The sequence below is a fragment of the Tachyglossus aculeatus genome, chromosome 14 (assembly GCF_015852505.1).
Source record: "Tachyglossus aculeatus isolate mTacAcu1 chromosome 14, mTacAcu1.pri, whole genome shotgun sequence".
Taxonomy (NCBI): domain Eukaryota; kingdom Metazoa; phylum Chordata; class Mammalia; order Monotremata; family Tachyglossidae; genus Tachyglossus; species Tachyglossus aculeatus.
In genome coordinates this window covers 38,598,053-38,623,208 of record NC_052079.1, presented here as the reverse complement: position 1 = coordinate 38,623,208, position 25,156 = coordinate 38,598,053, and the positions used below count along the sequence as shown (strand labels likewise).

At 39.6% G+C, this 25,156-nt stretch overlaps 1 protein-coding gene across 1 annotated transcript in view; it reads left to right on the top strand.

Moving 5' to 3' along the window:
- The first annotated feature begins 5 nt into the window (after positions 1-5).
- Positions 6-25,156, top strand: part of LOC119936604 (uncharacterized protein C3orf20 homolog) — a 39,535-nt gene continuing 14,384 nt past the window's right edge. Inside the window, exons 1-10 of the mRNA XM_038756066.1 lie at positions 6-118; positions 750-899; positions 6,013-6,133; positions 7,826-7,954; positions 9,574-9,684; positions 11,478-11,631; positions 12,533-12,773; positions 13,475-13,579; positions 16,795-17,095; positions 19,559-19,675. Of these exons, the coding sequence (XP_038611994.1) occupies positions 6-118; positions 750-899; positions 6,013-6,133; positions 7,826-7,954; positions 9,574-9,684; positions 11,478-11,631; positions 12,533-12,773; positions 13,475-13,579; positions 16,795-17,095; positions 19,559-19,675 (1,542 nt within the window). The remainder of the gene's footprint in view (positions 119-749; positions 900-6,012; positions 6,134-7,825; positions 7,955-9,573; positions 9,685-11,477; positions 11,632-12,532; positions 12,774-13,474; positions 13,580-16,794; positions 17,096-19,558; positions 19,676-25,156) is intronic.

Sequence of the window (25,156 nt, the reverse complement as noted above, 5' to 3'; positions counted from 1 at the left end):
ATGGGATGACGGAGTCTCCTGTCGAGATTGGCAGACAAGTCTCAGGAGGGAGAGGGAGGGCTGAGGAAATACAGACATTGAAAGTTGTTTTTAGTCAAGCCGGAAAGCCTATGAAGTAGTAAAAGAGCATAGTCTACCACTTTGCATGCATCTTACACATTTTGGTGAAGAAATCTATAGTCTTCCCTGTATTGTTTTATGATCTTCCTTAAAGAAAGCCTCAGAGATCTAGCATTAGCAGTGCGATATAGATGAAGGAAGTGTTTTTATCCTAAATTCATAAATATCAAACATAGAAAAGATAAACTTTCTGAAGTCAAGATCCAGGTTAGAACCGGATTTCCCTTGCTGCAACTTCCAAGAAATTCCAAGCTGCCATTTTGCCTCTCATACCTTTGTACTTTGGTTGTACCCCAGCTATTGAGAACTCTGAGAAACTATAATCAGTCTTCAGTTAATCTGAAAAAAACATCTGTAACTGCACTGAAAAGTCACTTACATCAATTTACGTAGTCTTTATCATTTTTTAGCTATGTACTAAAATCTTTAAGTTTTTCTCATTTCCAATCTTTCTCCTGCTGAATTAGCACTCACAATTTCAGTAAAATATTATTAATGACTCCTTTCTACACTCCAAGTTTATTGCCTTTGTTACTATTAAAATAGAGAACTTGGAGTAATATTGTCACTCACTGTTCGAAGAGTTGAAAGCTAAAAGCATGAAGTTATCTCCTTGACTTTGACTTTAGCTATCCCTCAGGCCATCTAGCTATCTGCCAAAGCTATTCTAACCTCCCTGCCGGAGGTGTGTACACCAACATATTCAGTGATTCACTGGATCGGGATGTGCTTGGGACCTTCACTCCTTTTGGTTGCGGCAGTGTCTCCTTTCCTCGCAGGTACGTTTGATCTAGGAAATAATGGGGCACATAGTCTGCCTACGAGTGTTTTCTGAAAGCCCTCAAGCTGCATAGCACTGACCTAGGAGTGACTGGGTAATAATAATAATAATAAGGGTATTTGTTAAGTGTTTACTATGTGTCAAGCACTGTTCAAGCTAATCAGGTTGGACATGGTCCCTGTTCACGTGGGGCTCATAGTCTTAATCCCCATTTTACAGATGAGGGAACTGAGGCACCGAGAAGTTAAGTGATTTGCCCAAGGTCACACAGCAGACAAGTGAAGGAGCTGGGATTAGAACTCAGGTTCTTCTGACTCCTAGGCCCAAGCTCTATCCTCTAGGCCATGCTGAGGATGTGTGAAGTTAATGTGTGCTGGGATTGACAGTTCAAGAAAGGTTTTTAGCTGCATTTGGCTTGGAATTGACCATCATTGGTCAAGACTGAGGTGTGCAGAAACTCAGGCAGAAATCTAAAATTGTCAAAACACCACTAAACAACAGAATGTCAATGGAAGAAGAGGGAAGAGGAATTTTAAGTAAATTCCTTAAGTAAATTTAAGTAAATTTAAGTAAATTTAGTTAATTTACTTAATTACTTAATTAAATTAAATTACTTAATTAAAAGTAAATTTAAGTAAATTTAAGTAAATTCCGTTAAGTAAATTCCAAAGTGCCATTTCACCACAATCAGGGTAACCATTGCCTTGACCCTGATAATCTGTCAATGAGGGCAGGAAACTGCCAACCCCCAAATTTCTGGATTGAATGCTGAGTGGGGGTGGGGGAGTGTCACAAAACAAGGTTGGTGAGTATTTGAAAGTGCTACCCCAGATAGTGGCTGCACAACAATCAATCAATCAGGCAGTCAATGGAATATATTGAGTGTTTACCGTGTGCAGAGCATTGTATTTAGTGCTTGGGAAAGTACAGTACAATAGAGTTGATAAACACAACACCTGTCCACAAGAAGGTTACTGTCTAGAGGGGGGTGATCATGTCAAAATTCTTCCAGCAATCTCTTAAGCTTGTAAGAGAAAATGCATGGTATAAATTTCACAAAATCAGATCGGGAACCACATGTACGAGTGATGAGGGTTGAGAAAAACTTTTGCAGGTTTATGGATTTTTTTGAAACCCTCTGTGTGTTTATTTTGAACTTGATAAGGCGGCAATCTTTTTTATTTTATTAGTATTTGTTGGAGCACTTATGTGCCAAATACTATTCTAAGTGCTGGGATAGATACAAGTGAATTAGGTTGGACACAGGCATGGAGACATTAAGTGACTTGCCCAAGATCACACAGCAAGCATTTGGCAGAGTCGGAATTAGACCCCAGATCTTCTGAGTACCAGGCCCGTGCTCTTTCCACTAGACCATGCTGCTTCTCTTATATCAAAGTGCCACTGTGAGCAGTAAATGCCGTGGGCCAAATTCTCATTCTCTTCCAGAGTCAGCTTACCTTCTAAGAGAGCATTTTGGGATTGTGAAAGGCAAGAAGAATTAGGTCATCTATGATGCAAGGAGCTTTTTATTACCCTCATTAACAGGACTCTGTGTATCTCTGCTAGCTACAGCATTTTATATGTGCTGAACATACATTTTAGCAGAGACTAAGTTTGGATTATTTCCCATTCCTAGCCTTTGTGGAAGGAAGTGGAATTTGTATTAAGCTTGCGAGGCTGTGAGGCTGTACCTGTGAGGCTACAGTTTAGTCCGTAATAAAAAATAAATGGATAGTCACTGACGCTATCCATTGCATAATACAGCCAAGTAGCCTGATTTATGGGTAGACTATAAGGCATGCAAGTGAAGCATGTACAGAGCTGTTACGATGAGGAAATTCACTGCCTGCTTTGATGCGAGATTACTCATCAAAGAACAACCAGAATTTGTCTTCTTCTGACAAGGTGGTAGCGTTTGTAGGATTAGGAAAGCACTCGTTTTTAAAGGCTTTATAGACTCCCATACCGTGTCTCATTAAACAAGCAAAAAACAAAATCCACTTCCTTACCAACCCCCCAACCCACTCGAACCCATAAGAAATTCGGGAACATTATATTATGACTGGTAGAGTTAAGCCTGTGACATATTAAAATTGTTTTAGAGTAGTTGATTAATCAGGAGTTGGTTGCTGTTTCACTTTAATTTTGATCTGAGCTGCTGTAACTCTGAGGAGCAGGGTGACCTAGGGGCCGTGAGAAAGAGGACCTAGGTTCTAATCCTCGTCTATAAAGTGAGGATTAAGATGGTGAGTCCTATGTGGGTCATGGGGTGTGTCCAGCCTTAATATTTTGTAGCTACCCCAGCATTTAGAACAGTCCTTGACACATAGAAAGTGCTTAACAAATACCATAAAAAAACTTCCAGTAGCTTTATAGAACGATAACATCTGTAACCAGAAGCTTGGCCTCTCCATTTGTATGGGAAAGAAGCTACAGAGTAGTAGTTCTGTCTCTGACTCACTGGAAGAGCTTGGCCAAGTCTTTTATTCCTTTCATTATTCCTCAGTTCCCACATCTGTAAAATGTGGCCAAAAGCTTCTACTCCCCTTTATAGGGAGTTGAAAAGTAGTACTTAGTAGTTTCAAACAAAACCCTTTAAAAGTCAGATTGAACAAGTGGTTAATACTAGGCTATCAGCGCTTAGACAGTGCTTGGCACATAGTAAGCGCTTAACAAATACCAACGTTATTATTACTCTGTTAAATTGGGAAGAAAAATTAATTTGACTGCTTGCATATGCTTTGAGAGAAACAATTATAACCTAGAATCACTTAATAAAGAAATAATAGGTGAGGTGAAAAACAAAAAAAAAAGCCAAATCTTGTATCTCTGGTCAGTCTAGTAATCATTGATTTTGAAATAAGCTTTTTGTTGGAATTCAGGTAAGGCCGTAAACTCGCCAAAAAAATATTCTGAATGTGAAAATAAGAATGTGAATAATTATTCATTTCAAGCTTATACAAAATTTAGAGTATAAGTTCATTAGAATCTGAGGGATGTACCATTTTACCTACTTTGCTATTAATCGATCAATCATATTTATTGAGCACTTACTGTGTGCAGAGGACTGTACTAAGTGCTTGGGAGAGTACAATGTAACAGAGTTAATAGAAATGTTCCCTGCCCACAATGAGCTTATTAAAACACTTCTTCCCTCCAAGTGTAAATCAGTATATATGTCTCCACTATTAAATTATAAATTTTTTTGTAGGCAGGAATCATGTCTCCTACACCTGTTGTACTCTCCCAAATGCCTATTACAATGCTCTGCACATGATGTTCGATAAATTATATTCATTCATTCATTCATTTCATCCTATTTATTGAACACTTGCTGTGTGCAGAGCACTGTACTAAGCGCTTGGGAAGTACAAGTCGGTAATGACTAACTGATTATCGACTAAACAGTTGGCTAGATACTCAAAGGCAGTATGACCTAGTGAAAACATCATAGGACTAGGAGTCAGAGGATCTGGATTCATTCATTCATTCATTCAATCTTATTTATTGAGCACTTACTTTGTGCAGAGCACTGTACCAAGCGCTTGGGAAGTACAAGTCGGCAACATATAGGGACGGATTCTAATCCTGACTCTGCCACTTGTCTGCTATGTGATCTTCGGTGGGTCACTTAATTACTCTGTGCCTCAGTTTCCTCCTTTGTATCAATCAATAGTACTTAGTGAGTGATTATTTTGTTTAGGGTATGAGGATTCATGCCTGTTCTCCCTCCTACTTAGATGGTGAGCCCCATATGGGATTAACTTGTATCTATCAGCGCTTAGAACAGTGCTTTGCACATAGTAAGCACTTAACAAATACCATCATTATTATTATTATTATTATTATCTTCATCATGAAACGTATTTATTGAGTGCATACCATCTGCAGAGCACTGTATTAAGCACTTGGGAGAGTATAATACAACAGAGTTGGTAGACACATTCCCTGACTATGAGTTTACAGTTCCCAGGTAAGTACAGTCCATTGCTTAATACATTGCTTAACACATAGTAAACACTTAACAAATGCCAATATTATAATTTCCATCATTATCATTATTATTCCCCCTCACTTTCTCTCATATAAACAAAAACAGTGGACAGTGTAGTTTTGCTAGGTTCAGGAAAGAGGTGGGTTTTTTATGAGTGCCAGGAATCTAGACTTATATTTCTGATTCTTTCAGTGACCTGGCCAGGTCTTTTCTCCTTCCTTACCTATTACCTGAGGGAAAATGAAGATTTTCACCTATTCCCTCACTGAGGTGCTACAGTGAAATGGACAATATAAGACATTTAGGGAAGAGGACATTTTAGAACCACTGAGGGACATAATAGCTCCAACAACAGTAATGTATAAGCCTTGAATTTAAATAGCACCTTTAAAAAAACCAAATTCCCAAAGTATATCCGTACTAAGTGCCCCTTTGTAACTCTGGGTTAGATGTAATGAATGAATGAATGAATCTGAACTGGATCATGCATCTCCTTGACTTTCTTCTTACTGTTTAGGCTGAGGGATTTTCTTTTGGGGATAGACTCTGTAAATAGAGGCAAGATGGCAGTTCTCAATACAGGGTTTTTGTTTAATCCTTACTGATTTATCCATGTGGGATCTGATATTGAATAATCATGGTGCCTATATAAAACCCATAATGGCCCTGAGTGAATAGTCCATCTGTTGTGGCCTTTTTTATTGGGATTATTGCAAAACTCTGGCTCGGCTATGCAAACAGATTGCCAGCCGTCCGGACACAGAAAAAATCTATAGTGAAGACACCGAGGCACAGAGGATATAAACTCCCACTGGCACTTAAAAATACTTTTGTTAACCCTTTATGAGTTCTAAGAATATAATCAATAACCCCGTTTTGACCCGTTTAGACTGTGAGCCCACTGTTGGGTAGGGACTGTCTCTATATGTTGCCAACTTGTACTTCCCAAGCGCTTAGTACAGTGCTCTGCACACAGTAAGCACTCAATAAATACGATTGATGATGATACACTTTCCTATTATATTTTTAACACTAAAACCAACATGAAGTTCTTTGTTTTTCTTGACTGTATTAAGATGCACTCAACAGCCCATTTTTTTCTCATTTTTTGCAGTCAAATAATAGCAATGATGTTTAATCGGTGGGGAGGTGTCCTGACTAGTAGAAGAGGAGAAACTGTGAGAGAATGGAAATGGCCTCGAGTGGGAAAGCTTGATGATCCGGTTTTCATTCAGGTATAAAAGTACTTTACAGTTTCTCACTTTCTTGATTTTTTTTCCCTTTTCCTGCATGCCATTTTTCTTTTCAAGATCCAGAAAAACAGCTAGGGAGAACAAAGAAACGTTTTAGTAGGGCAGAATTAGATTAGCAGTCTGCAAAGATTTAATCTCTGTTGCCCTTCGCCTACTTTTCCCTAAGGGAATTTGCTTTTGAAGTGAATGCCCTCATTTAACAGTTTAGATTAGGAAGGTAAATTGTTTGTGTCTGAAACTAACCATTTCCAAGTTAGGCCCGCTTTTGTGTGACTTGTTACCTGAATAAGGTAGGTGGTGGTTAGCATAATTCCTTTTACAACAGAGTGGGCATGAGCACTGACACAGAAAAAGAGCCAATTGCCACCAAGAAGATTATGTATTCAGTTCAGATTACCCCAATTTGCAACCTTAGGGAAGTGTATGGGTGTAGCTGAGAACAAAGCTGTCCTTCATTGCTTAGGGTAGTTGTTTTTTAAATAGAGTTATTTTTCTACATGGAACTTTTGAATGTGTTCTAAACTTGCAGATGTCCAGAAAAGATTTAAAACATTGCATTTGCTCTCATGATTATACTTTTCTTTTTCAAAGCTGATTCAACTTTAGTCAATTTAAGTGATAGTTTTCTAATGAAGGTTTTAAACTTCAGAGCATTTGACAGTCATTAATTAATTTTCCCACACATTTGAATTGGGAATCCCCTACTTTGCAGGGGATACTGACGGAAGGAATAGGCACTGAATTTTCCCAGGGCATTCCAGAATGGGAATTCCTGTCATTTTCTCATCCTAAATGTTTTGGTTTAGTTTGTCAGTTGTAATTAAATTAATGAATAAATTGCTTTCGTTTTATCCTCTCGATAAAGAGGAATTTTTTTCATTTTTTCCATCAGTAATCACAGCAGCGCTAATGTTTGTAGAATATAAAATACAGCCACAATGTAACAATAGAGGCAGAAGATTTCGAAGGAATGTTCAAGAGGATGACAATCTTAAATTTCCCTTCTTGTGATTTCAGAACATATTTGTAGTTGAGGTGTGCAAGACAGATAGGGTATGACCTACCAGGTAGTGGCATTAGAGCCACCTTTCTCTTTCAGATGTTTCAGTAAACTATTTTAGAACAGAACGCCTTAGAACTATAGCTTAAACCAGGCTGGATTAAAGTAGCTCGACCCATGCACTTGGAACTTAAGAACTGTCAGATTTTACTCCTTATTACTGAGAAAATGGCAAAATGTAGGATTATGAATTATCCTTGTAGTGTAACAATTCATTCTTAGAACCAGAAAAACAAGTTGCCCCCAAAACTACCTATAAGTGTTTCAGGAAATACCATTCCCCTTATAGGTGATAATTTAAGCAAAGTGGGAAGAATAATTGTAGGTTATAGCAAAATTCTTGAGGGCAGGAATTCTATTCTATTGTACAATTTAGTACACTGGCCTTCTAGAAGTAAGTGCCCAGTACTAGCATTGACTGATTTGTTGAGTGCTAACTATTGTCTTAAAAGTTCATTGCTCAATGAAATGAAAGAAGACAAGTGTTAGCAAGATGGATTCTGTAAGATGTCTTAGAAATCCCACTGCAGGCCACCAGATTTTGGATTTCTATTTCTGCCTGAATTTTAAGAATAAGGCCTATTTAATCTATGAGATATTTTGTTTTATCCCAGGTTAATAAATATATCACTGTGAAGATTGCAGGGCGATTTGCTGTCGATTTGTTCTACAAGTGGCAGGAGGTCAGCTTAAAGCTGTCCTTGGCACCAGCTCAAGATTCAGCTGCTCCATGCTTCGAAGTGGTACGTTGCGAAAACTCCTTCTCAGGTCTGTAAGCAGTCTTACAATATGACCTGGATTTCTGACGCCTCTGCAAACGCTTAAAAAGAGGGTGTCAAAAATCTCTCCAATACTTTTAAAGGTCTACTTTGTAGACATTTTACAGTTGACTAAAACCCTTCTTTAAATTTGGGAGAATTTTTCTTTCTGAATTGGTATGGATAAGTGGATTATAAGTAATCACTAAAAATAAGTTCAGGTACCTTGATATATGCATATGTGTGTGTGTGTGTGTGTGTGTGTGTGTGTGTGTGTGTTTTTCAGGTTTGAAGGTGATGCCCCTGGCAGTGAGATTTTATCAAGGTATGCAAGTACTGAATTTTGAGTGAGAACAAAGGCATTATTATACTATTTATTTAGCCATGTGATTATCTTTGGATATTACAAGCAATCACATAACCTACATTTATATGCCCATATAGTGCCTTTTCTAATTTTATACATTTCCATTTTATTGCGATTTAACTTACTGTTTTATAGTTAACATAATCAGCTTGATTAACTTACTCAGCATTGAAGTTTTGAAAACATTGCCTTTTAAGCTACCTTCTGTTAAACCTTTCAACTACCTACGGTTGCTAAGAAGTTGAAAATATATGCCGCTACTTTCCTAAGTTGCTAGAGCCAGTTAAGACTCTGATGGGTCCTGGCCAAGGAAGCTAGGGGACTCTTAGTCCGAATTTCATCCTGTCCTAGAGGGCACATGCATTTCTAGTTCCCCTCATGCCTTTCCTTCCAGGCTCTGTCAGGGCTGTTTTTAGTTGGGTCAGATACCACGGGGGATGGAAAGACTGGAGATTTGAGTGGGGACTGGGTGAGGTTGAGAGAGTAATAATAATAATAATGTTGGCGTTTGTTAAGCGCTTACTATGTGCAAAGCACTGTTCTAAGCGCTGGGGGGATACATGGTGATCAGGTTGTCCCTCGTGGGGCTCACAGTCTGAATCCCCATTTTACAGATGGGAACTGAGGCTCAGAGAAGTTAAGTGACTTGCCCAAGGTCACACAGCAGACATGTGGTAGAGCTGGGATTCAAACCCATGACAATATATATATTGTATATATGCAATACACACATACACACACACACACATACATGTGTCCCGAGGTATATACAAATTCTGTATTTTGGGAGAGATTATATATTTATGTATATTTATTTATTTATTTATGTATTCATTTTACTTGTACATATCTATTCTATTTATTCTATTTTGTTAGTACGTTTGGTTTTGTTCTCTGTCTCCCCCTTTTAGACTGTGAGCCCACTGTTGGGTAGGGACCGTCTCTATATGTTGCCAATTTGTACTTCCCAAGCGCTTAGCACAGTGCTCTGCACATAGTAAGCGCTCAATAAATACGATTGATGATGATGATGATGATGTATATTACCTATATATTTTGGGGAGAGATTATATTATTCATCAAAGACTACTGATTTGAACGATGGCAATGATTATCTCCTGGTGATGCCGTATTTGTGTATTTTGTGCTGGGTAAAGATAGGCGCTCCCCTAAAAACTAAAAGGTTTTTTAGTAACTATGAAACATTCAATCTAAAACAGATTTTTATTATTTTCAGGACCAGGTAGTCTCCAGTGTTAAATTTATACCTAAATCAGTTAAGGAAGTACACAAACTTAACAGAAAGAAATTAACAGAAAAAGAAGCGAAGAAGCCTACTAACAAAGAGGTAAGTGTTAAATACATGGAAACTTGATGTTTGCACAAAGCCTCATTTCAATTTTTATATTTATCTAAAGTTAACTTCTTTCATTCCCTTCCAGTTTTGTCAGTTTCTTGGAAATCTGTTTGACATCAACTATTCCAATTTTGTGGGCATAAACAAAGAAGGCATGCTAGTAAGGTGAAACGAGAGAAGGACTAATAGGCAGAAACATTGACAGTAATTTCCCCATGTTATTATATTAATTTGAATTTATACTGAATTTTCCAAAGCTTTTCTGTAGCTCAGCCAGTTTAGAATCATGGCAATTTTTTTTTATCCTCCTTTGCTAAATCATCTGCTAGAGAAGAAGGGGATCGCTTTTTGCATCTCAAACTGATCTGAGGAGGATCTCCAGGAAGCCTGCAAACAAACTGCCATCCCCACCCTCAGTGACATTCCCCTTTTACTCCCGATGGTTTCCTTGTGGATTCCCACTTCGTCTTTGAACCGGAATGCTTTAGGATAGACATACTGGCTCATGGGCCTAAATTATTAGTGCTGATCTATATGATCATTTTAGCAGCAGCACTGATTGAGCAGAGGATATTTTGGGCAGAGGATTACTTGGCAGTGGGAGCACACAAAAGAAAAAAAATTCCCCAGGCCTCAGGGGATTTACAATCTAATGGGAAAGACAGATGAGCACAAATTATGAACATGAACTAGGTAAAAGAGTAAGATCATACATATGCCTGTTATAAAGGAAGAACAATCAAGCAAGGGAACTAAGGAGGTTAATTAATTAATTATGGTATTTGTTAGTCGTTTACTATGTGCCAATCACTGTTCTAAGCACTGGGGTAGATACAAACTAATCCCCATTTTACAGATGAAGTACCTAAGGCACAGAGAAGTGAAGGGGCTTGCCCAAGGTCACACAGCAGACAAGCGACAGAGCTGGGATTAGAACCCACGTCTTCTGACTCCCAAGCCCACGCTCTTTCCACTAAGCCACATTGCTTCACCGTAGTTTGATGAGATGACATGACCAAGTACATAGGGAGAAATCAGAGAAGGCACCTGATGGAGAAAGATTTTTAGGAGGATTTGTAAAATAGGAAGAGGTGTTGTTTGGTGGATTTGGAGGGGAGAATTTCCACATGGGAGAATGGCAAATGTAGTTAAATCAGACATAAAGGGCATCATCATTCATTAGTTTTCATGACACTGGAAGACTTCACCTTCATAAGATGATTTCTCAAACTCCAGCCCTTAACTGATTTGAAAGTAGGCTTTCAAAGTCAGTGAGTTCTCATAGTTGTTCTGGCAAACAGTGACTCAATCAAGGATATTTACTGTGGGTTTAGCACTGTACTAAGTGCTTGGGAGAGTATGATACAACAGAGTGGGTAGACATATTCCCTGCTCACAAGGAGTTTACAGTCTAGAGGGGGAGACAAATATTAAAATAAAAAAATACAGATATGTACATAAGTGCTATGGGCCTGAGAGTGGGGTGAATATCATACGGCGTAGAGGATACAGATTCAAGTGCATAGGTGATGCAGAAGGGAGAGGAAGTTGAAGAAAAGAGGGCTTACTTGGGGAAGGCCTCCTGGAAGAGATGTGATTTCAATGAAGCTTTAAAGGTGGGGAGAGAGTGGTGGTATGGCGTATATGGAGGGGGAATGAGTTCTAGGTCAGAGGGAGGACATAGGAAAGGGGTAATTGGCAAGATAGACGAGATCGGGGCCCAGTGAGTAAACTGGTGCTAGAGGAGCCAAGTGTTGTATTCATCCCAGTTTTCTCTCTTAAAGTCATCAGACCATTCAGTACTGGTGAAGACAGAGAGACCAGAAGTGTATGGAAGCCTTGCAAATGACTGCAGTGCCATAAGAGAATTAAGAAAGTTACAAAAAAAAATCAGGAACATTGTCGATGACTGGAGCAGATACTATCGCCTGGCATTTGGTCAGTCTCTCGCTCTCCTTTGCAATATTTATGTGCACAGGACCTGCCCAATGACTTCCTAAAGTGCATTTATTTATGTCAGTCATTTAAAAAAAATCTCCTTTGGCTCTTTCCATACAGGAGATAACATTATTGCCCTGGCCAAAGTTCCCAGAGTAGAGTTCCTGCCTCAAATAACTGACTGACGGGGAAGATGGAAAATGGAGCCACTTCACTTCCCTTGTTTACTCAGAGAAAAAAAAATGTTATTGTCCATCTCATGGAGTCACAGAGTCTGCTGCTATAACCACAACAGACTATTGCCGTTGTACTTAGCATTTTCCTTGCCTTGTATGCTATTTTTGTGTTTTTATTGCTTCATCTTTACTTATATGTCACTCCTAACCCTCTCCCATCCTTATTCTTAGATTGTGAGCCTCTAGGGAGCAGGGATCATCATTAATTCTCACCCACAATTTTTTTCCCAAGCTTAGTAAAGTGCTTTGTACCTAGTAAGTGCTTAAACAAACTATCAGTACTGTTATGGAATTACTCTCTGCTACCTAATGTCAGGAAATTAAAATGTTGGCCTCATAAGCCCTGATCATAAATTATATAAGTCGTAGAATGTGTGTCTTCCCCTCTAGATTGTATGCTTATTGTGGGCAGGGACTGCGTCTGCCAACTCTGTTGTATTCCCCCAAGCCCTTAGTATAGTGCTGTGCACATAGTAAGTGCTCGATAAATACCATTAATGATCATGCCCATACCTACCTCCCCTTTAACGACCCAAATCTGAAGGACATAGTACTGGCGTTCATGAATTGACAGGTCAGTATATATTTTGGAAGGCTTGCAGGAAGTGTGGAGCCAAAGTGGCTATCACTGAGTGTTTCAGTGGCATGTTTTGACTGCATCTCAGGCATAGGATCCCCTCAGATTTCCCGAATGCCTGACGTCCCACAAGGAATTCTTAGAAAACGCAAAGTCCAAACAGTAAGAGCGCTGCCACCTGCACCGATGGTACAAAATGAAGAAGAAAAAATTGGAGACACTGAGGTTCCTGAAACAGGGAACTCCCTCCGACAACCGATGGACTGCTTCCAACCAGCATCTGCTCGGAATATGTCAATGGAGACCAGCACCAGATCTCATTCCCTCAGGTAAGGAATATATTCTTCGACTTCCATAAATTCAGAATGAGTCTGCATTACTTTCAGCCCACTGTTTTGAATGGGATATCAGTGTTCACTTTTTGAACCAAAAAGAGCAGCAGGAATCCTGATCTCACCTTGATCCTGTAGTCCTTCCAACTTGTTATTGTTACTCTACTCTCCCAAGTGCTAAGTACAGTGCTCTGCCCAATACGTACCATTGATTGATTGATGGATTGGTGAGGGGACCAAATTTTATCCACTTTCTTTGACTTCCTTTCTACTTCTACCCCCTTCTACTCCTGTCACTTCTGTGCGCTTGCCCAAGAGGAGGTCACTGGGCATGGACTCCTGACTTTGGGGATCATTGGAAATACCCCTGAAGATCTAACTGTCCTACGACATTGAGCTAAGTGTCCACATCCAGTTTTCCTACCCGAATCAATAGTCTTCCTACATTGGAAACTAGACTATAAACTCCTTGTGGGCAGGGAACATGTCTACCAAATTTGTTATGTTGTACTCTCCCAAGCAGTTAGTACAGTGCTCTATAAATATGATTGATTGATTGGAAAAGAATGCAATATCCTTTCTTACTCATGAGAACCTAAATCTTATACTGAAATTTGGAGGTTTATTTGTGTGCATTGATTTTGGATCCCAGTCAGGTGAATTAATAACTGGTGGGTTTTGGGGGGCTTTTTTTGTAGAGTTTCCTCTCTCACGAAGAGCAGTACCAAGCCAGATCACTTAACTATGCCTCAGACAACTATAACTAAGTCCACATCTCAATTCCAGAGCTCTTGGATTTCAGGGTAAGAAAATCAAAGCCAAAAGTAAAAATTTTACTAGTAATAGTAGTATTTATTAAGCATTTTTTAAATAGTACTTGTTACAGGGTGCAGCACACTGTAGTAAGCACTGGAAAAGAGTCGCGGTGGGAATTACACACAAACACATTGATCATCATTACACTCATATGGGGAGAGGGCTGAACTATTCATTCATTCATTCAATCGTATTTATCGAATGCTTACTATGTGCAGAGCACTGTACTAAGCACTTAATAATGGTATTTGTTAAGCACTTACTACGTGCGAATCGCTGGGGGGATACAAGGCGATCAGGTTGTCCCACGTGGGGCTCACAGTCTTCATCCCCATTTTACAGATGAGGTAATTGAGGCACAGAGAAGTTAAGTGACTTGTCCAAAGTCACACAGCAGACAAGCGGCAGAGCCAGGATTAAAACCCATGACCTCTGACTCGCAAGCCCGTGCTCTTTCCACTGAGCCACGCTGCTTCTCTAGGTGTTTCACCAAAGTGAAATATGATAAGCCCTACTTTTAAGTGGTTAACAATCTAATAGGGAATCATGTGGACACAAATTACTGAACATAAAATGTACAACAGGTGAAAGAAAGAAGGACAAGACACAAGTGAATAAATAAAAACTAAACAAATATATTCCCAAGTTCCAAGGTGGCTGATGGGATGGCATGACCTACTGGGAGGGGGATCGGTCAAGAAATTCCTCTGGAAGAGTTGACTTTCTGGAGGGCTTTGAAGGAGGAAAGGGCAGTGGTTTAATGAAAGAGAGTGGGGTGGACATTCTGGGCAGGAGGAATTGATCAGATTCAGGACTGTTGTGAGCAGGATCCAGTTGAAAGATTAACTTGGGAGGAGGGAAGAGCACAAAGTGATGTGTAGCAGGAGAAAAGAAACAGGTGGGCAAGAGAGAGTTAACAGGTGGAGAAAGAGCCTTAAAGTCAACGGTGTGTTTTATTTTACTTTCTGAAGAACGGGACACTATTGGAGATGTTTGAGGAGAGGAGTGATGTGCCTCCATTCACTGTTTTAAAAAGACGATGCCTGCAGTTCCATGAAGGTGAAAGGCTAGATAGAGGAATCCGAGAGGCGAACGATGAGCACTACGGGTGGTTATGAGGGTAGAGATTAAGGGTTTGGATATGTGAAACAGAGGAAAAACCAGCCGATCTTAGACCACCAATTGAATGTGGACGGTAAATGAGAGAAAGAAGAGAATGAGAGAAATTGTGAATGGAAATTAATATGAAGGAAAAAATACAGTACAGTACTGATTTCCCCAGCAACCTATGTATTCTACATATGAAATTGAAATTAGTAATCTTCAGGGATCGGGACACTTTTTATCACTAAGTGCAAAACCATCTTAAGGGTCAGTTTGTCTGACCATTTTTATTACTAAGTGCAAGACCATCTTAAGGGTCAGATTGTCCCGAGCTCTGGAAGCTAGGGAACTCTCAAAACCCTTGAAACACACGTTTTCCTCCTCCATCTGTGCTGGAGAAATTTTTAGTATAAATCGATTAGTTAGTCCTATTTATTGACTGCCTGCAGAGCTTTGTAGTAAGCTCCTAGGAGAGTATAGTAGTGTACCATTAAGGAATTTACAGTCTAGCAATGGGGGGACAGACACAAAATATTTTTACAGATAAGAAGAAAAGGAAATGGATAGGATGGATAGGTAAGTATATGTTGTTAATCGAGATGTACCAAAGTGCTATGAGTGGCTAAAACTTTTCCGAGTGTTGGGGTGGAGTTGGGGGGAAAATGACCTGGGGAGAAATAAATTTAACTGAGGACTTGTTAAGATTATGCCATAGTAATACCCCACAACAATTGGTTTTTGGTGGGGGCTGGATGATTTCATAATGTCCAAGCAGAGGTTCTGCAGGAGGTTGGCAAAGAGTTGTAAGGAAGAAAAGGATGAACTCCATCTCCTAGTAGACAAATGGGATGATTTTCTATATGTCACGGTTGTAAAGGGGCTGCTCTGGGCAGAGCCAAGCTCCCAAAATTATCTGAAGGGAAAGAGCCATGGCCAGTGTTTCTTTTGGCTTTGGCTTTCCTGCGGACAACTGCTACTGTGTTTTCTGTCCCTGAACCAGACCTAACCATGTGGTAAGAACCTCTTTATCACCTAATTAGTACTTGGGGAAAAGGTGGGCCAGAAAAATCAGAGTCTGTGGTATATTTCTGGGTTTTCTGGTTCACATCTCAATTTCCTCTCATTCCTTTTTGATTAAATTGTTTCGAACAGTATATCATTTGCTGGCAATCACTGGGTTTGAAAATACTCTCCGACACTGCGGTCTGACTCTTGCAACTCTTAGAAAGATTTACGCAGCGTCTTCCTCTGAGACTTGGTCAGATCCTTTAACTTTTCCTGCTGAAGGCCTTTGGGCTAGTAATCAATCATTCAGTGGTATTTGTTGAGCACTTACTGTCTGCAGAGCACTGTACCAAGCACTTGGGAGAGTTCAGTATAGTGTGTAGTCAGGATCCTTGTCCTCGAGAATTTTACAGTCCAAGAGATTATATTCTAGATGACTATATTATAGTCTAGTAGAGATTTATTTTGATGATTTCCAAGGGAAATAGATAAGGGTTTCCACTGACCTTCTAACAGGACTCTCTGCTGGAAGAGAGGGGATGCTTCAGGAGGATTTGAGTCCTAGTCAGTATGGTGGAGGAAGGAAAATGTGGGGAGGAGTAGGACAAGAGGAAGGAAGTGCTTTCGAAGGTGAACGTGCCCCAGTGGATTAAGTGGCCCAAGAAAGTGGTTTATGGTCTTCTTTACTAGTTATTTCTTCTGGAAAGAAGGGGAAGCAGCTCCCCTTTCTCAATGGTTGATCAATCGATGGTATTTATTGACCTTTACTGTGTGCCAAGCACTGTTCTAAGTACTTGGGAGAGTACAGTATGATAGAGTTAGTAGACCTGATCCCTGCCCACAAGGCCTTACAGTCTACAGGAGCTGTGGAGAAATTCCAAGGGCCAGTGGGAAACCCAAACCTTGGTCTCAACTGTTGAACTGATTAAAGTATTTCAAATTTGTATCTTCATGAAGTTTTTTTGTTTTTTAACAGGGTGTCAATTTCTCTCCTAGTAGAAAGAAGCAGTGCTTCGCATCCAGAGAGTTCCCCCCACCTTTTTTTTTTTTTGAGAATGCACAGTTTAACCCATTCTCTGTTTCCTCTTCCTAGGCTTCCTCTTTCCTATGACAACGAGAAGTTTTGGTTCACCTCTCACCTGACCTGTCCAGTGGTACTCCGCAGAACGTTAAGAGGAGAGGCAGGGAAGACATGCAAATGCAGCAATCAGCAGATTCCATATGTGACAGACCTGGAATATGATCACATTATTCATAACCAGATGTCCTCCCCAGAACAGATCACTGTCATCTGTCTACTGGCCCCTTTTCAAACAGAAGAAGATGTAATGGAAGATGAGGTAGAAGAGCTATATAGGCGGAAGAACAAAACCAGAAACATGCCCTGCATGCAGGTGAGTGATGTTTATAACTCTTTCATCAGAGTTTATACTGAGCTCTTCCACACATACCTCAGAACATTTGATTAGCAGAAAATGTCTTATCGGTAACCTTGGCATATTGAAATTCCAGATATTCCCTCTTAGCAAGTTTTACTGACTTCCTACTTTGGAAATTAGGTAATACGTTAATTTGTTGTGGGCAGGGAACGTGTCTACCAACTCGGTTATATTGTACTCTCCCAAGTGCTTAGTTCAGTGCTCTGCACACAGTAAGTAATCAATGAATGCAGATGATTGATTTGATCACAGTAAGATATATCTATATCCTCTATATTGCAGGGGTTGCATTCTTGCAAAACCTTGTATTTCGGGAAAACTCAGGTTGTCCAAAACTGAGCACAAGTGCATGCATGCTCTGCACGCGTGTGCGTGGGGGCACACACACACACACACACACACACACACACACACACACACACACACACTCTCTTTCTTCCGACCCTGCGTTATGCTATAACCAAACAGGTTGCTGGATGAATATCCCCCTTTCAGACTGTGAGCCCACTGTTGGGTAGGGACTGTCTCTATATGTTGCCAACTTGTACTTCCAAGCTGTTAGTACAATGCTCTGCACACAGTAAGCACTCAATAAATACGATTGATTGATTGATTGATTGATGAATATGCCCATACTGGGTTCTAACCAAGACACATTTGGAAAACACATGGTTGGGGCTGATCTGAGAGTGAATCAGCCCTTCGACATGAAGAGCTTTTTACCCACAGTTGTGGCCAACTCAGCTGACAATTAGAATATGCCAGTAATTTACCAACCAGTGTCAGGGATTTGGGGCCCAGGAGTTGAAGGTAGTCGCACACTGTGACTTTAAATTCAACTACCTTTTTGCCCACAGGAACATATTACTTTAAAACAAACAAAGTTTGCTACTTCTTAGCCTACAGGAACATATTATTTAAAAATAAACAGTTTGGCTTGTTTCCATTTAATTCCCAATTATTCTGGAATTGACTATACAGTTGTGGAATTTGCAATCTCCTCTTTGCTCTCCTCCCTAGGTTAACATATTTCCCTATTGGCAGTGAAGGTGGGAAGGGGCTTGGACAGTGGTGATATTCAAACCAATAACTTTTGACATTTCTTGTGGGTTGGATGAAGTAAATTGAAATAAGTGGTGAAAATGAGGTTTGGGAATTACCTATGAATTGCAATTCTTTTTTTTATACAAAGGCAAGACAGTTATCTTCCATTCCATTCTGTTTTGAGATGCTACATTTATGTTATAAAGTATTGTCACTGGATCTGCCCAACACAATCTCAGACTGACTACAGTCATTTTCTACTTCTTGGGTTCCCAAATAAGAGATCTGACGGCCCACCTATGAGCTGTGAGGTCCGCTTACCTTTGCTTGTATAGGGGCAGACACCATATCCAACTTCTGTAACTTTGTTTGGGAAGCCTTCTCAAAGTGAAATTTTGCATGTGCATGGCTGGTTTGCTCTTTTGTTTTCAGCCATCTTCTCTTCCTCGGTGGCGTTGGCCCACACTGCAATCTATAGATGGTTGATGGCAAAACAGTAAGTTAAAAAATTATTTTTAGTCTTCAAGGGCAGTTTCTTGGGAAATTCATCTCATGCCACAACTTTATTCACGTGATTTCAACTGTGATTCCTCTAGTATTTTCTTGTTTCGAGGCATCATTTGTAATTGCAACTCCCACCCGTCCTCCCTCCACATTGATGGGGACGTGCAAGAGACTAGTTTAATTTCCAAAAGGATCAGTTGAGCTGTAAAATTGTCGGTCCAGGGGCCAGTAGAATAGTGATTTTCTGTATGTCCTTATGATTCCAAGAGCAACTTAGCTGAGTACATCTGGTTCAAGTGTTCATCAGTCACTGGGTGGCATTTATTGTCCTTGAGGAGTTTACAATCTAAAATAATTCAGACCATATCTGAAGACGCAAACAAGCATATAATTCAAATGACAAAAACTTAAAAGGATGAAGTAGCAGAAAAACACATGACCAACCCATGCACGTATAATTTTCAGGGATTTTCAGAAGATTGGAAGGTTACTAGAATAATTAGAATGATCAAATCTTGGAGTGGATTAGGGAAACTGCCTTGGAGTAGGTGGGATTTGAGTGGAAATTGCAATTTTTCATCACACTCACCCCCCTATAGATGCAAGAAGCTATAGCTACTTAAGAATGAAGAAATGCGTTCTTTGGGAAATAAGACATCATGATGGAGATGGCAGGCCAAGTGAAGAGAAAATTCAGTCATTGAGATGTCAGTCAATCAATGGTATTTATTGAATGCTTAGTATGTGCAGACCATTGTAGTAAGCACTTGAGAGAATATAATACAACAGAATTATGAGATGCAAATGTTATGTGTGCAAGACAGACATGTTTTATTGCTTTGGAAAATCACTTTTCTTGCGTTTCTGCAGAGCCGCCTGGATTCTTTTCGTTTGCTCAAATATATCATCTATCCTGCAGATGAATTCAGAGGTCAGAAGGGCTCACTCCTGGTCCAGAGACACAATGCTGCTCCAGGCATGTTTTTGGTATGTACGCTCAATAGCTATATCCCACTACATTTTGCTTTAAGAATTAAATCTTATTTTAATGTCTTTGGACAACTTATGGCAGGCCTTTCACTGTGTCTCCAGAGAAAAGGAGTTGCAGGCTATTTGATTATTCATTCATTCATTCATTCATTCAGTCGTATTTACTGAGAGCTTACTGTGATTATGTCCATTCTAATCACCCAACAGATGTGGTTTTTCCTCATTAAGGTTCCCACATCATCATCATCAGTAGCGTTTATTCAGTGCCTACTGTGTGCAAAGCACTGTTCCAGATACTTAGCCCAAGAATTGTCTCTCTCTAGAAAGGGAACAAATATTCAGATGACTCCTTTCCTCAAGTAACATCCAACCTGCTGGGCTGGAGGGGCGAAAAGCCAATGTTCCAAGTGATTAGATTTGCTTTTCCCATCAATAGTAAGAAGTGTAAGAAGTCTAAGTGTAATAAGCATAAGTAAGAAAAGCCTATCACGGGAGATAATAGCATGCTTGATTTCAGGGAGTAGTGAGGGATATACTCTCCAGAGGATAGGGGTTTCCCCTCGCATTGCTTTTAAGGCAACTTAATAAAAATAATAATAATACCATTTATTAAGCACTTACGATATGCAAAGCACTGTTCTAAGCACTGGTGGGGTTACAAGGTGATCAGGTTGTCCCACGGGGGGCTCACAGTCTTAATCCCCATTTTACAGATGAGGTAACTGAGGCACAGAGAAGTTAAATGACTTGCCCAAAGTCACACAGCTGACAATTGGCTGTGCCGGGATTTGAACCCCTGACCTCTGACTCCAAAGCCCATGCTCTTTCCACTGAGCCATGCTGCTTCTCCCTTTTGGCCATATAATAAATAGAAAACGATGTGGTGAAATTGGTTTACAACAATCACAAACATTTAAGAGTCAGGAACCTTAATAATAACACTAATAATAAATATGGTTTTTGTTAAGCACTTACTATTTGCCAAGCCCTGTACTAAGCACCGGGTTAGGCACAATGCACAGGTGTATTGTCTGTCTGTCCCATATAGGGCTCACAATCAATCAATCAATCAATTTATTGAGCGCTTACAATCAATTTATTGTATTTATTGAGCGCTTACTGTGTGCAGAGCACTGTACTAAACGCTTGGGAAGTACAAGATGGCAACATATAGAGACAGTCCCTACCCAACAGTGGGCTCACAGTCTAAAAGGGGGAGACGGAGAACAAAATCAAACATACTAACAAAATAAAATAAATAGAATAGATATGTACAAGTAAAATAAATAGAGTAATAAATATGTACAAACATATATACATATATACAGCTCACAGTCTAAGAGCTATTGAATCTCCATTTTAAAGATGAGGAAACTGAGGCACTGAGAAGTTAAGCAATTTGCTCAAGGTCACACAGGAGACAAGTGGTGGAATCAGGATTAGAATCCAGATCCTCTGACTCTCAGGACCATGCTGAAGGTCTCATTTCACAAATGGGCCTCTCCCTCTATGAAGGAAGGAAGTACAGTTTGTTTGGAGTATGAAAAGAGCTTTTTCAACAGCAGAAAGGGGTCATGTATCATCATAACATGCATAAAGGTAGTTCAATCTCACTACAGTAGAGTGAATCACTTTATCAGAGTTCCATAAAAAAAAAATGAAATCCAATTTCCATTTAAAAGGTGTATACTAATTTTTAAGGACCAAAATATGTCATTTCATAATGGGAGTACATCCCATAGATTTACACGGAAATGTTTCCTTTCGTCAGAAACACTGTCTACATGACCTCAGAATGTATTTGCTGCCTGAAAACTTTTTTCGTTGCCAGCCCTTATTCAAAGCCTCAGTTCCTCTCAAGTTTGCAGATTTTACAGATGAGGGAACTGAGGCACAGTAGAGTGAATCACTTTATCAGAGTTCCATAAAAAAAAAATGAAATCCAATTTCCATTTAAAAGGTACATACTAATTTTTAAGGACCAAAATATATCATTTCATAATGGGAGTACATCCCATAGATTTACACAGAAATGTTTCCTTTCATCAGAAACACTGTCTACATGACCTCAGAATGTATTTGCTGCCTGAAAGCTTTTTTCGTTGCCAGCCCTTATTCGAAGCCTCAGTTCCTCTCAAGTTTGCAGATTTTACAGATGAGGGAACTGAGTCACAGGAGAGTGAATCACTTTATCAGAGTTCCATCAAAAAAAAATGAAATCCAATTTCCATTTAAAAGGTACATACTAAATTTTAAGGACCAAATTATATCATTTCATAATGGGAGTACATCCCATAGATTTACACAGAAATGTTTCCTTTCATCAGAAACACTGTCTACATGACCTCAGAATGTATTTGCTGCCTGAAAACTTTTTTCGTTGCCAGCCCTTATTCAAAGCCTCAGTTCCTCTCAAGTTTGCAGATTTTACAGATGAGGGAACTGAGGCACAGAGAAGTGAAGTGACTTGCCGAAAATCACACAGCAAACAGGGGCAGAGCTGGCATTATTTATTTATTTTATTTATTCAATTGTACTTATCGAGCGCTTCCTGTGTGAAGAGCCCTGTACTAAGCGCTTGGGAAGTACAAGTCGGCAACATCGAGAGACGGTCCCTACCCAACAGTGGGCTCACAGTCTAAAAGGGGGAGACGGAGAACAAAACCAAACATACTAACAAAATAAAATAAATAGAATAGATACGTACAAGTAAAATAAATAAATAAATAGAGTAATAAATATGTACAGACATATATACATATATACAGCTCACAGTCTAAGAAGGGGGAGACAGACAATAAAATAAAGCAACCTTCTGACTCCTGGGCCCATGCTTTATCCATGAGGCCAGGTTGGTTCTCAGATCATCAGAAGGGCTAGAGGAAGCCCCCAGCCCGGTCTGGATCTGCAGCTGTTAGGTGGGGAAGAGAGGGAAGGGACCAGTCGATCAATGACATTTATTGAGCGCTTACTATGGGCAGAGCACTGAACTAAGCACTTGGGAGAGTACAGCCTGGAATGCCCTCCCTCTGCCCATCCGCCAAGCTAGCTCTCTTCCTCCCTTCAAGGCCCTACTGAGAGCTCACCTCCTCCAGGAGGCCTTCCCGGACTGAGCCCCTTCCTTCCTCTCCCCCTCGTCCCCCTCTCCATCCCCCTCATCTTACCTCCTTCCCTTCCCCACAACACCTGTATATATGTATATATGTTTGTACATATTTATTACTCTATTTTACTTGTACATATCTAATCTATTTATTTTATTTTGTTAGTATGTTTGGTTTTGTTCTCTGTCTCCCCCTTTTAGACTGTGAGCCCACTGTTGGGTAGGGACTACTGTCTCTATATGTTGCCAATTTGTACTTCCCAAGCGCTTAGTACAGTGCTCTGCACATAGTAAGCGCTCAATAAATATGATTGATTGATGATGTATATATGTTTGTACATATTTATTACTCTATTTATTTTACTTGTACATATCTAATCTATTTTATTTTGTTAGTATGTTTGGTTTTGTTCTCTGTCTCCCCCTTTTAGACTGTGAGCCCACTGTTGGGTAGGGACTGTCTCTATCTGTTGCCAACTTGTACTTCCCAAGCGCTTAGTCCAGTGCTCTGCACACAGTAAGCGCTCAATAAATACAATTGATGATGATGATGATGATGACTGTCTCTATTAGTTGACAACTTGTACTTCCCAAGCGCTTAGTCCAGTGCTCTGCACACAGTAAGCGCTCAATAAATACGATTGATTGATTGATTGATACAGTTCAGAATCAGCCAACACGTTTCCTGCCCATGAACACGGAAGTGGCAACTTCCCTTCTGGTCAGTCCCCATCCATTCCATAGGAGTGACTGATGAAGAACAAGTATCATCATCATCAATCATATTTACATATATATATGTATATATGTTTGTACATATTTATTACTCCATTCATTTATTTATTTATTTTATTTGTACATATCTATTCTATTTATTTTATTTTGTTAGTATGTTTGGTTTTGTTCTCCGTCTCCCCGTTTTAGGCTGTGAGCCCACTGTTGGGTAGGGACTGTCTCTATCTGTTGCCAACTTGTACTTCCCAAGCGCTTAGTCCAGTGCTCTGCACACAGTAAGTGCTCAATAAATACGACTGATGATGATGATGATGATGACTGTCTCTATTAGTTGCCAACTTGTACTTCCCAAGCGCTTAGTAGTGCTCTGCACACAGTAAGCGCTCAATAAATACGATTGATGGATTGATTGATTGATACAGTTCAGAATCATCCAACACGTTTCCTGCCCATGAACACAGAAGTGGCAATTTCCCTTCTGGTCAGTCCCCATCCATTCCATAGGAGTGACTGATGAAGAACAAGTATCATCATCATCAATCATATTTATATATATATGTATATATGTTTGTACATATTTATTACTCCATTTATTTATTTATTTTATTTGTACATATCTATTCTATTTATTTTATTTTGTTAGTATGTTTGGTTTTGTTCTCTGTCTCCCCCTTTTAGGCTGTGAGCCCACTGTTGGGTAGGGACTGTCTCTATATGTTGCCAACTTGTACTTCCCAAGCGCTTAGTACAGTGCTCTGCACACAGTAAGCGCTCAATAAATACGATTGATTGATTGATTGATACAGTTCAGAATCAGCCAATACATTTCCTGCCCATGAACACAGAAGTGGCAATTTCCCTTCTGGTCAGTCCCCATCCATTCCATAGGAGTGACTGATGAAGAACAAGTATCATCATCATCAATCGTATTTATATATATATGTATATATGTATATATGTTTGTACATATTTATTACTCTATTTATTTATTTTATTTGTACATATCTATTCTATTTATTTTATTTTGTTAGTATGTTTGGTTTTGTTCTCTGTCTCCCCCTTTTAGGCTGGGAGCCCACTGTTGGGTAGGGACTGTCTCTATATGCTGCCAATTTGTACTTCCCAAGCGCTTAAGTACAGTGCTCTGCACACAGTAAGCGCTCAATAAATACGATTGATCAATAAATACGATTGATTTATTGAGCGCTTCCTGTGTGCACAGCACTGTACTAAGCGCTTGGGAAGTACAAATTGGCAACATATAGAGACAGTCCCTACCCAACAGTGGGCTCCCAGTCTAAAAGGGGGAGACGAAACCAAACATACTAACAAAATAAAATAAATAGAATAGATATGTACAAGTAAAATAAATAAATAGAGTAATAAATATGTACAAACATATATACATATATTCATTCTTTCATTCAGTCAGTCGTATTTATTGAGCACTTACTGTGTGCAGAGCACTGTACTAAGCGCTTGGGAAGTACAAACTGGCAACATATAGAGACAGTCCCTACCCAACAGTGGGCTCACAGTCTAAAAGGGGGAGACAAAACCAAACATACTAACAAAATAAAATAAATAGAATAGATATATACAAGTAAAATAAATAAATAAATAGAGTAATAAATATGTAC